General features: G+C 45.0%; 1 protein-coding gene and 1 long non-coding RNA gene across 2 annotated transcripts in view; both read right to left on the bottom strand.

Annotated features, from left to right (window-relative positions):
- Positions 1-1,371: 1,371 nt before the first annotated feature.
- Positions 1,372-10,873, bottom strand: LOC119423364 (MMS19 nucleotide excision repair protein homolog). Its single transcript, XM_037690746.1, has 5 exons — positions 10,852-10,873; positions 10,620-10,784; positions 10,465-10,524; positions 1,742-1,842; positions 1,372-1,626 (listed from the first exon to the last, which is right to left on the bottom strand). The coding sequence occupies exons 2-5, from the start codon at positions 10,779-10,781 to the stop codon at positions 1,596-1,598; spliced, it is 354 nt and encodes a 117-aa protein (XP_037546674.1). The 5' UTR covers positions 10,782-10,784; positions 10,852-10,873; the 3' UTR covers positions 1,372-1,595.
- Positions 10,874-10,877: 4 nt separating this feature from the next.
- Positions 10,878-12,982, bottom strand: part of LOC119423366 — a 7,060-nt gene continuing 4,955 nt past the window's right edge. Inside the window, exon 3 of the long non-coding RNA XR_005187465.1 lies at positions 10,878-10,934. This is a non-coding gene — a long non-coding RNA (uncharacterized LOC119423366). The remainder of the gene's footprint in view (positions 10,935-12,982) is intronic.

The raw sequence follows: 12,982 nt of genomic DNA, 5'->3' as shown, positions 1-12,982 counted from the left end.
AATCACTGGGTCTGTCTAATACAGCACCATTGGGAGGACTTAATTTGAGGTGGATCCTGATGAAACAGGGTGCGTTCCGATATCTGCTTGGATCTGGTAACTCAGGCCTACTAATAAAAAAGTTATGAAAAAATGTGGCTGCCTTGAATGAATAAAACCTACACTGGGTATGTAATCTGAAAATAATTACTGTACATAAACACTCATTTTAAACACAACAGTCACAAGCTTTTCCACATCTACCCTTAAAAAAATCTCCACCCCTACAAGTGGTGGGGGTGAGTGCCGAGGTAACCAGGCTAACACCACACATCTCTCATTCCACCACATCCCAAAGGTGCTGGATTAGACTGAGACCCAGTGCTTGTGACCCAACAGCCATCCTAATCATTCGAGGTAAATATACAGTATTTTTCGGACTATAAAGCACACTTGAAATCCTTTAATTTTTTCAAAACAGTGAGCCTTATAATCCTGTGCGCTTTATGTATTAATTCCGGTTGTGCTTACTGCCCTCAAACTGATTTTATGTGGTACACTGCTCAAAAATCTGTTAAAAAGTTTGCTTCACTTACTGTGCCTTATAGTCCGAAAAATACGTACATTAAAACAGTTTCCTCAAATGATACCTATAAATACGGTAGTGGCCATCTTGGAAGTTGACGTTGCTACCTAATTTTCGAAACATACTTTTTTTTTTAACACCTCAATGCAGTCACACATCAAAATAGAAGATGGCACCTCATTTATTTGTCAAGGTCTTTGTGCTCACAACCTTCACGGCTACATGGAAGATATTCCCAAAATATGAGACAGAAACTCTGAGAAATGTTTCCACCATCTTGTTAGAACACAAAACAAGTCAGTTCTGAAGGCAAAGGCAAGTCAATTTCCTGCACGGGTGTAACTGGTAAAGTGGCCAATGAGTGGGACAGGACAATCATACTGTCCCATTTACCAAGCAGTGGTACACTGCACACTTTAAAAACCTTCATTGCCCGTGTGCATTCGCTACAACTGAACTCTTAATATTTTATGCACTTACTAAACATTAAAAATGTAAAATAATTACATTACAAAGATGAACCTTTGGACTTGTCCTGTGTGACTGCAAATATACCTCCTTTCAAGTTTTACATTTTCAGCAGTGGACAAATCAAAATATCAGTGTCAACATTTCAACCCTAATGTACAGAAAAGGACAGAAACATGAAGAATGTTGTCCATCGGCTCATTTTTAAGGCTGGAGTTTGTTTGAAAGAAGGCAAAAACTCGAAACCTGACTAAATGGTTAATTTATGATTGAATGTTGAATTATTTATTCATGTGGAATTTGTGTTTATGTATAACAGCAAAGCTGCTCTTATTGCCATTTATTTAGCTGAGATAATTAGAAAAATCTTTTATCATCCCAAGCTTCCAAAAATAAAAATAAAAATGTGGAGAAATTAGATATAAAAGACAAGAAGGATGACGAGAGATCCAGGAGAGTTTATGCAAAGAGAGGAAGCTGTGCAAGAGATTACACAGCTTTGCTTCTTGGTCCTGAAGTTTCAGTTTCATCTTAGTTTAGTTGATCTAAAAAAACCTCAGGATCACCTCCCCACAGGACTTCCTAGGAGGAACCTGTAAAGAAAATACAAACATGTGGATGGAGGAAAACAAAGTATTTTCACATGAGAGTTAGATCCATTTTCTGAGAATGAGACCCACATCTTTGACAGTAAAATCTGATTCTCACCACTTTCCTCGGGCCTGAACTGCTTCCTTCCTCACCATCCTCTTCCTGTCATCCAGTGGCTGAGCCAATGCTCGCAGCACCCGCGCTCGAAACGGCAAAACCTGAATCACACGACAAATCCTAAACATTAATCTTCAAAAGAAAAATGTATGGTGTCCATCAGCCGGATTAATAGTTTTTCCTATACCTTAACATACAAAATACACTTACTGACAAAAACAGTTGAGCCCAGTTCAAAGACAAGTCTGATTTGGACATAACATGCAGATGCATGGTACAACCCCAATTACATGTTCTATAAAATGTAATGAAAAACTGAATGCAATGACTTGATACACTCATTTTATTCACAATGGAACAGTAAACAGATCACATGTTTAAACTAAGACACAAAAGCATGTTTAGGTAACAATAATGGAATTGGGAATCTGAGGCAGCAACGCAACTCAAACAGGTGGTACGCCAATGTTGAGAGATTTGAATATTAAATGTTTGTACTTTTGGAGCTGAGTTTTTCTGTACTGATATTGAACAGGGAATGCAAATAAACCTTAATTTTTTTGTGCAAGAGATTCAAGTGGGTAGGAGTTACACTGTGGGGAAGTACAGAGTTTAATAGATTTATTATTATTATTTTGTTTGTCTGAGGTAGCACAGAGTGACGGATCCTGGCGAGTGGAGGGAGTAAATTTATCCATGACTAGGTGCAACAGCTGAACCATAGGGTGGCCATTGTTGGCTTTGGCCACCATAGAAAAACCATGGTAGTGGTCATCTTAGATTTTGACAACGCAAAATCTGCGACAACCCAATTTTTGATGGTGAACCTTTCTTATGCCTAGATGCAGCTACACACCAAAACATTGGTTACGTACTGTAACCCCAGATTCTATGAGTATAGGCGTAGCCCTTTAAGGGTGTCGCTGATGGGTTTTATCCCGATATGCGAAGCATCACATTGAAAAATTTAGTCCACGCCCACCTGCTGTGTGGGCTCCACCCAGTCCGCATAAATTACGTTAAGAGCGGGTAATCGGCTCCCAAATAGCTTTTTCTTCAGCCATTTAGGAGCCAGTGCGGCCCGACGCTTAAAGGGCTACTCATAGAATCTGGGGTTACAGTACGTAACCAACGTTCTATTTTGTATAGGCTTCGCCCTTTAAGGCTGTCGCTGATGGGTTAAGGGCGAAGCAGATGTGGTCCTCGCCTCACTGGGTCCATTCGAACACCGTATGAAGCAGAAGCTTGCCCAAAAAACGTCTTGCCACTCAGTTCCCCATGTACGTAATTACGCATTGCGTAATTATGTGTGCCATGCACAGACGCATGTTGTGTAACTATGCGTTCTGAATGCATTAACGCCCCGGAAAAATTTCAACGGGGAGGGAAAAGTGCTGAAAGGAGCCATGAACCAACTGGTTCATGGCTGAACAGTATGAACAGATTAATAATAACAGGAGAGCTGATTATAATCAAATGAACTGATTGGTAACAATAATCATGAACTGATTAGTGATAATAGAACCAAAATAACAATCACAACTTGTGACTGATAACTACATCTCACACTGTAATGCATGCAGCCAGATGTGAGTTAAACGGAGTTCCATGAAACAACAATATTCATTCTGTAAAACACTAAGGACAGAATGTGTCATGGAACGGGCCGTCACATCACGTAGATAAAAGTGAATAAATAAGTAGGGTGTAAACCACACAGTCGCAGTGTAAATATCCTGCATTGTCATACCATTATGCAAAGCAGTCGAAGATGCAACACCCCTGATCGAGTGTGCCATGAGGTTGACAGGAGGCTCTAAATCTGATGCTCTGTAGGCTTCAGACAAGGCCTCACACAGCCAGTGTGACAAGCGCTGGGTGGATAATGGGCGACCTACAGATGCATCTCTATAATGCACAAACAAATGTTGACGCACTGCAGCTGTGCGTGCTATGTAACACATCAACGCCCGCACCGGACAGAGAAGATGGAAAAACGCTTCTTCCTCTGATTTGTGGGGGGAAGGGAAAAACCCCTCCAACGATATCGCTCTTGATTTAAAAGAGCTTGTGATATTTTAGGCATAAAAGCTGGATTTGGTCTTAGATCAGCTGAGCTGCCGTCAGCCTGAATTCTGAGACATGATGGAGCGACAGAGAAGGCAGATAATCACTCACTCTCTTAGCAGATGTTAAAGCCAGCAGCAGGGCTGTTTTGAGAGACAAGAATTTAATTGGGACCTGATCCAGAGGCTCAAATGGAGCTTTGATCAGGGCTCACAGGACCAGCGTTAAATCCCACTGTGGAGCAAGTGGGTGTGAAACAGGCCTGCGTCTTTGTACACCTTTTGGAAAACGCTTCATCAGCGGATGATTAAAAGCTGTTCTGTCTCCGAACCCTTCGTGGCAGGAAGAAATGGCTGCAGCGTACATTAATCGTACTGGACGCCAAATTTCTGTCCATCAGCTGTTGCAGAAAGGACAGCACATCGCCTAGTGGACATGAGGTAGCCTCTACACCTTTCTTTGTACACCAGCGCTGAAAAACTGTTCACTTGATGTGTACAGCGCTGTGGTAGATGTAGCACGTGAATCCTGAATTGTGCGCACTACATCCTGTGGGAGACAGATCCCTTCTAAGCGGGTCCGCTCAGCGGCCAGACCCACAGGTGCTGGCCTATTTCTGGGTAACTCCTGATCGCTCTTCCCGCCTGGAGGAGAGCGTCCTCCCTCCACGGCAGTTTCCACGGGTGCCCCGATAGCAGGCGTCGCAGGACTGGGAACCATGGTGCGTTCATGCGCTCGGGGGCCACCAGGAGAGCTGTCAATCCCTCCTCCTGAACTCTGTTCAAGAACCGTAAAATCAAAGGAGGCGGAGGAAATGCGTAAAGAAGCGTTTTGGCCATGGGCTGTAGGCAACGCGTCCACCCCCAGCGGTGGTTCGTCTCGCGGGCTTAGAGAAAACCATAGTTGACACTGAGCATTTTCTCGTGTCACAAATAGGTCCACGGCTGCTTTGCCAAATTTCTGCCATGTCTGAGCCATCAGGTCTGGATGGAGAGTCCAGTCCCAGTGACGTGGGCCGCCCCTGGACATCACATCTGCCCCTTTGTTCAGAACACCGGGACTGTACACTGCTCTGATGGAGAGCAGATTTAGGTGTGCCCAACACAGTAGTTTTTGCGCAATGTGTAACATCTGGCTGAGCGCACCCCCCCCTGCCGGTTTATGTACGCAGCAGTAACCTTGTTGTCTGTGTGAATCAAAACGTGTTGATTCTGCAGCACAGGAGCAAAGTGTTGAATCACGTTCAGAACCGTGCGACACTCCAAAAACATTTGTGGGCTGATGTGTGATGGGGCCACAGCGCCCCTACAGCTTAATATAGGCATGTCTTCCCCCAACCTGACGGCAACGCGTCTGTGAAGACTGACACGTGTGACGTGGGTCTGCTGACGGGGACTCCCTCCGACAGAACCAGGGTGTTTTCCCACTGTCGGAGGTCTACTCTCACGGAGGGAGGAACAATGATCATCCGTCTCTTTTGTTTTACTGGATCCACACACAGACGTGCAAACCACCTCTGGAGGCGTCTCATATGGAGTAAACCCAGCGGAAACATTGTGTGAGCTGATGACATCGTTCCCAACAGCTTCATGGCAGAAACAGCTGTTATCACTCTGCCATGTCTTATGTGGCGGAGCTGGTCTTTTGGAGTGTCGATTCTCGTTTGTGATAAACGAGCCCTCATGGTGGTTGAGTTTAGCTCCACTTCCAGATAAACAATTGTCTGGGCTGGGAGAATCGAACTTTTCTTCCAATTTATGTCGAAGCCCAAATTTAACAGGTATGATTTCAGCACCTGAGCCCACATCGCTGTTTCCTGTCTGGAGCGTGACAACAGCCACAGGTCGTCCAGGTAAAACAAAACTCTCATCCCTGCTCTGTGTAACGGATGCAGGGCCGTCTCCACACACTTTGAGAACGTACGAGGCGCGAGGGAATAACCAACGGCAGCCTGTTGTACTGATATTTCATTCCCTGAAAGGAGAAACACAGGAATTTCCTGTGTTTTGGGATGATCGGTATGTGCCAAGTAGGCGTCTTTAGGTCGATGGAAACAAACCAGTCGTTTCTCTGGATGTTGTCCAACAGCTGTCTGGTTGTCAACATGTGAAACGGTCTGTCCATGAACGCCCTGTTGAAAACTGACAGATCCAAAATGGGTCTCGTCCCTCCGTTCTGTTTGGGAACTAGGAAGTAACGTGAGTAAAAACCCTGTGTTTTCCTCTCCGTTGGGAACTTTGGAGATTACCTCTTTTACTAGAAGTTCTTGAACTTCTGCATTAAGGAATGAGATTTGGTCTGGTGATGACAGGACTGTCTCTAAAATTCCTCTGAACGGAGGGGGTCGGGTTGCAAATTGCAATGTGTAACCCTAGCTTAACAACCTGGCCATCCATCTGTCTGGCGAGCATGTTTTTAGCCACTCCGCGTAACGTTCGTGGAGTGGACGCGCATTTAAGTGATGCGTCATGTTTTGTACGGTTGTCATCCAGTCCACCGCCTCGACCGTCGTCATGTGTCACGGGAATGTGTTCCGTGTGACCCAAGGCGAGGCTTCTCGAAAGGGTTTTGAACGCACCTGTGTGCTGCGTTCGGACCGCGGGTCCACCTTGTGTTGAGGAGAAGCGTGTGACAGCTGATGACGCTGCTGGGCCGCGCGTTTGACACCACTGCGGTGAAAAACGTGTGTCGCTCCTGCCGCGAGCGGGGTCCTGCGCTGGGCTTGCTTTGCAATCCCGCAATTTTGCTGACATGAGCACACGGGTGCTGAGAAGCGGTGAACGCGACTTCATCTACGACGTGCCGTTTGAGTGAAGGCTGCGAGCCCCGCGGGAGCACGCGTTTTCTTTGGTGGGACGCACGCCGCTCTCGCTGGGGCAAGATTCGTCCCTGGGTTTGCTCAGCTCTCTCACGCTGATGCTGACGTGAGCGGCCGAGTGCTGAGGAGTGGTGAGTGAAGACTGCCCCCACCGCAGCAGCACATGTTTGCTTCGGTGCGGCGCGTGTCGCTCTCGCTGAGAGCAAGGTCCTCCACTGACCCGACCTGCAGCCCCACATTTATGCCGCTGTGAGCCGGTGAACGCCGGGGAGCTGTGTGTGCACCATCATCAACGCAACGCCATTTGGGTGAAGGCTGTTTGCGTCGCGCGAGTGCGCGTTTGACACCGCTTGGGTGAAGATCGTGCAGCTCGGGTTGACTACGAGTTATTTCGCTTACCACTGTTGTGTTCTGTGAGCGTCTCGTCGTGTCTGGAGCAACGGTGAGTTTGAAAAACCTTTATTTAAGGATACCGGCTAGTTTTTGTGGAGGATGTGTGCGCAGCCACTGTGAGTTCATACAAGCTTACAGACTGACTAAAAACAGACACTTTGATCATTGAATGATGTTTTATTTCAACATTGTGTCATCTTTCTACACACCCTCCGCAGACCGTCATTTTGAATCTTTTCCCCCCGTGAGCTCTGGGATTTGTTGGCCCAGGGCGCCGTCTGTTGGGGATCTCTGGGAAAACGTTAGACACTCTGTTGCCGGGATGAAGAGAGCCGGTCTCAGACGGGCGGGGCTGCGGTGACGTTCAGCGAGACAGCCGTGGAACGTCTTGCCACCGGTTCATTTCGTGTGGAGGATGTGAGAGGGAGCCGCTGTCAGGTCATCCGAGCTGACAGACTGGCTAAAAATAGACACTTTCATCATTAAATGATGTTTTAAACCAAACTTGTGTCACCTTCACACACATCCTCTGCAAAAACCGTCATTTGCTCTGCCATTTGGTGTCCTAGAGCGCCATCTGTTGGCGGTCTCAGGGAAACGCTGAAAACTCTGTCCTCCGGCTAAGATGCGGGCCGGCAGACAGCAAAAGAGGCGCACTGGTTGAGGATGACGTCAGCTGCCCTGCAGAGGGAACGTACGTCTCTTCCTGCCTCTGAACATGTATGCCAACCGCGTAACGTGTTGTTTGCTGCGGCCGTCTGAAACGCATGCTGGTGAGCTTGGTCGGAGAGCGGTGTCACCATCTGGGTTACGCTAACAGGAGGCACGGGACGCTGGTCCACCTGGACATCTTGCTCCGAGAAAAGTCTCCGTCAGGCTCGGCTCCAGGGGGCACTGAGGGAATTTCCGCTCGGTGAAAGCCCCTTTACTCTGGTGATGGGCGCGGACTGTGGAAGCCGCCCCCCCCCAATCTACCAGGAAAACGGCTGTGGCCTCGTCCCCGTAGGATGTCCTGTTGGGAAAACCGAGGCCAGATGGGATCAGGACGGCGAGCCGGGATGAAGCCCAGAAAAAAACCTTCCCGAACTGGCGGATAAGGCGCGGGACGTAAAAAAGGGTCCCTTCGTGTCAGCCACCTCCGGGGTTATGCCGGGCAAAAACCCCAGAGGGTGGAATCGGCCGGGAGCGGTGTTATCGCCGATGCAAAACGAGGTGGGATGAGGTGAGCATTCGCTCAGCCCCCTTCCACCAACACTACGCTCTCCAGGAGGGAATGAGCAGCGGGGCTGCAGCTGACGTAGCCTGTCCTGGAGGAACCATCCGATTCGCTCCGAGGGTCTGCGATAAAAGGAAAATTACAAGATGGCGTTGTCCAGCGTGTAGCGACCTGTCACTGAGAAATACTCCTCGGAGCTTACCTTGAAACAAGACTGCTCGTCAGCTTCTCCTCGGGGAGGAGAGCTCACCGGGATGACCGGAGGTCGACGTGACGGACCAAGCATTCTTAATAAAGGTTGGTCACACAACTTTCCTTCTTTGTTCTTCTGACAGTGCTATTAGCTCACTGAAGAAAAATGGGAGCTGATTACCCGCTCTTAACATAATTTATACGGACCGGGTGGGGCCCACACAGCAGGTGGGCGTGGACTAAATTTTTCAGTGTGATGCTACGCATATCGGGATAAAACCCATCAGCAACAGCCTTAAAGGCCAAAGCCTATACGAAATAGAACAGAAGTTGGTGGCTTACTTATTTTTCAAGTTATGTTCACAACACGGATGGACATTCATGGCAGTAGCCATCGTGGATTCTGGTATGGCAACCCAATTTTCGAAAATAACCCTTCTTACACCTACTACTTTCTCAATAGCAGGCGGATGAAATAACTTTCATCAATAACTTTCATCCGAAAGACTTCTTCATTCTGGCTGAAGAAGTCTTTCGGATGAAAGACAAAACGTTTCTACATTATAGTTTGTTTTTTGAACATCCAGAGGACCTGACTTAACTTTTTTAGATTTTTCTGCCTGGATTATTGAGCATACATCAGGAGAAACAAAACATTCTTGGTCTAAAATTATGACGGGCTGTCGTAGCACACCACCCAGAATAAATCTCTTTCTCTTTGTATAAGACTAACCAGTTAAGAAGTTTTGTTAAATAGAGACTGTGTGGAAAAATGGATAATTATTAAAATTGAACAAGTGACATGTGATGTTTAGATACAAGAACCAAATTATTGTTTTATTTTTACCTGATTTTTCTTTGTCTTTATTTTATTGTTTACTCAGCTTTGACATATTTTATTACCTGATTTTATTTTGATTGTATTTTGTATTGTGAGCCATGTCCTAATATTGACTCTGCACAGCAGTTTGTTCTGCTGTGGTGCTTTACAATCAGGTTGGATTGGAATTACTGGCTTCAAAGTTCAGTTTTACTTGAGTGAAGGTGAAAGACATTAAAAATAAAAATAAATAAATAAAAATAACACATTTATAGTAACTGCCTGGCCAAAAAAAGTCACCACCTGGATAAGCAAATAAGCAAATAGGTACGAGCCTCTTGTTGGATAATTACTGCATGGGTGATTATCTTTCAGCTGGCAACAAGTTATTTAACTCCAACCGGTGCAATGATTTGCTTCTCATTTTTTAAACAACCATGTTAAAGACACATCGCGTGGTCGTGAAAAAGATGTCAGTCTGTTGGAGCAGGGTCAAATCATTGGCATCAAGCAGAGAAAACATCTAGGGAGATTGAAGAAACTACTAACATTGGGTTAAGAACTGTCCAACGCATTATTAAAAACTGGAAGATAGTGGGGACCCATCGTCTTTGAGGAAGAAATGAGGCCGGAAAGAAATCCTGAATGATCGTGATCGGCGATCACTTAAACGTTTGGTGAAATCAAATGGAAGAAAAACAACAGTAGCGCTCAGGGCTATGTTTAATAGTGAAAGTAAGAACATTTCCACACGCACAATGTGAAGGAACTCAAGGAATTGGGACTGAACAGCTGTGTAGCCTTAAGAAAACCACTAAACAGTGAGGCTAACTGGAAAAAAAGGCTTCAATTTGATAGGGAACATAAAGATTGGACTCTTGAGCAATGGAAGAAGGTCATCAGACCAGATGAGTCCAGATTGACCCTGTTCCAGAGTGATGGGCGCATCAGGGTAAGAAGAGAGGCAGGTGAAGTGATGCACCCATCATGCCTAGGGCCTAGTCATCAATGTAAGATCTTGGTGAAAAATTAATGCAACACTGGATGAAATAGATCTTGTGACATTGTAGAAGTTTAGTGAAACAATGACACCGAGAATACATGCTGTAATCAAAGATAAAGGTGGTCCAACCAAATATTAGTGTGTGACCTTTTTCTTTTTGGCCAGACAGTGCAACTTAAGATCTTGTTCCTGAACATATGAACTGCTGGAGTACCTCATGTACAGGAAACTGTGACAGAGCGTGGATGCAGCGTATTGAGGTGATCCGTATTTTCTGTGAAGACAAGAAACAATGAAGACACAGAGATCAGGCACGTTGTCTTCTTATCTCTCAGTCACCTTTTACCTCCTGGGATCAGTGCAACTCACCATGGCCGGACTAGAGACGAGGGTTAGTAATCTGCTGACCAAAGCTTCCAGCTGCTGGATGAAAACTGGTGGGGGGTCCAGGAGGGCAGGCTCCAGGCTGGACAGAGTGGCCAGCTGCACGCCCTGATCGGAGCACGTTAAAGCCTCTAGCAGCAGCGACATCAGCTGAATGTGGGATTAGAAGCATCAGCCATCATTCTTTAGTTTTACAGAAATGACTGGTGGAACTCACCGCTGGCAGCTCGGAGACTTGGATCTGCTTCGGGAGCTTAGTGATGATGTTAGACAGAGCCTTCAAGTAGTTGGGCTTCTTCTCTGTTGAGCAGAAAAATGAAATAAAAAATATCCTGATGCATGCTCAATAATCCAGGTAGAAAAATCTAAAAAAGTTAAATCTGGTCCTCTGGACATTCAGAAAACAGGGGTGGAGGCCTCCGGGTTCAACTGTCCCCCTCTTACAATGCTGTGATTGCTAGTATCACTCAGCCCTCTGTGAATAGTAAACAGCCATCAGTGTGCTAATGATCCATTGTTAGGCTGATGGTCCTTCTTGAGCATGTGATCAGCTGGTTTTGGTTGCCAGCAGCAAAACTGGTTGATCCACTCTGAGACGGTGCTATTTAAGAGACTGAGCTGAATACAGCTCCTCAGACTGAGGAAGTCTCTCGGATGAGAGACGAAACGTTTCTACATTTTTTTGTTGATTTGCTTTGTTTTGTTTTTTTGAATGTCCAGAGGACCAGATTTAACTTTTTTAGATTTAGAAATAAAAAATAAATAAAATAAAACTCAATTGAAGACCTAGCATTCCCAAGGAATGCATATCTTTTTGAAGTCTTTTATGACAGATGTTTAGACAACGATCATCTTTTTAAAAAAGACAAAGTTACAGCTGTTTTGGTTGAACCTTGTAAATAACAAAAAAGTAGATCTCACAAGAAATTCAAGCCTTTTGAGTATATGTTGTGGAGCAAAGTGGGGAATTGGAAATACCCTCCATCTGTCCATCTTGAGAATGATAACTTGAAAAATAAAAGAGACCAACTTCCATTTTGATGTGTGGCAGCATGTAGGCGTTAGAAAGATCACAATCAAAAACTGGGTAAAGTGGCCACCTACATCATTTGAGGAAATTATACTTTCTAGTTTATATATTGCTTAAATTATTTTCATCAAATGACTGGGGTGGCCCTTGAGGTAAGAATAATTAATGGTGACCAAGACCACCATTGGCCACCCCCTGGCGCCACCATTGTACCTGGTCATGGATAAAATTGTTCCCTCCACTCACCAGGATATGTCTACACTGCAACTGACAAGCAAAAAACAATAAAAATAAAAACCTAACATCTCCACAGTGTAACTCCTACCCACATTAATATATTGAACCAAAAACATTAAGGTTCACCTTCAATCCAGAAAAACACTCATCTCAATAAGAACAAATATTCCAGATTCAAATCCCTCAGCATCGGGGGACATCGGTGTACAGATTGATTATATAGCAACAACTCACAACAAGCATCATATCAGAGCAACACACAAAAACATCTACGTATATTAAAATACCAATTAGAAAAATAATCTAAACAAGAGAGCAAATGGGCGGCAGAGTGGCACAGTTGGTAGAGCTGCCGCCTCTCAGCAAGAATGTAGCCAGACCAGATCCCGGCCGGGGGGGGGGGGGGGGGTTCTTGGTAGTGTTTGCATGTTCTCTCTGTGCTGCATGGGTTTTCTCCAGGTACTCTGGTTTCCTCCCACAGACCAAAAACATGCATGTTAGACTGACTGGTAACTCTGAATTGACTCTAGGTGAGAAAGCGTGAATGGTTGTTTGTCTCATTTGTCTCTTATGTGTCCCTGTGATGGACAGGAGACTTGTCCAGGGTGTCCCCCGCCTCTCGCACAGTGATTGATGGACATGAGCACCAGTGAAACGATAAGGAAAAAGCAAGTATCCATCTTTTACCTGCTTCTTTTTTCATTAATTCAACCTTTATTTAAACAGATAAATCACATTGAGCCCGAAGACTCATTTACAAGAGAGACCTGTTTGGACAGACAATACAGGTCCTTCTCAAAAAATTAGCATATTGTGAAAAAGGTCATTATTTTCCATAATGTAAAGATAAAAATGAAACTTTAATATATTTCAGATTCATTGCACACCAACTGAAATATTTCAGGTCTTTAATTGTTTTAATACTGATGATTATGGCATACAGCTCATGAAAACCCAAAATGTCTGTCCCAAAAAATTAGCATATCATGAAAAGGTTCTCTAAACAAGCTATTAACCTAAACATCTGAATCAACGACGTAACTCTAAACACCTGCAAAAGATTCCTGAGGCTTTTAAAAAC

This window comes from Nematolebias whitei, chromosome 17 (assembly GCF_014905685.2).
Source record: "Nematolebias whitei isolate Nwh7 chromosome 17, NemWhi1, whole genome shotgun sequence".
Classification (NCBI taxonomy): domain Eukaryota; kingdom Metazoa; phylum Chordata; class Actinopteri; order Cyprinodontiformes; family Rivulidae; genus Nematolebias; species Nematolebias whitei.
This window is presented reverse-complemented; position numbering and strand designations above follow the sequence as displayed.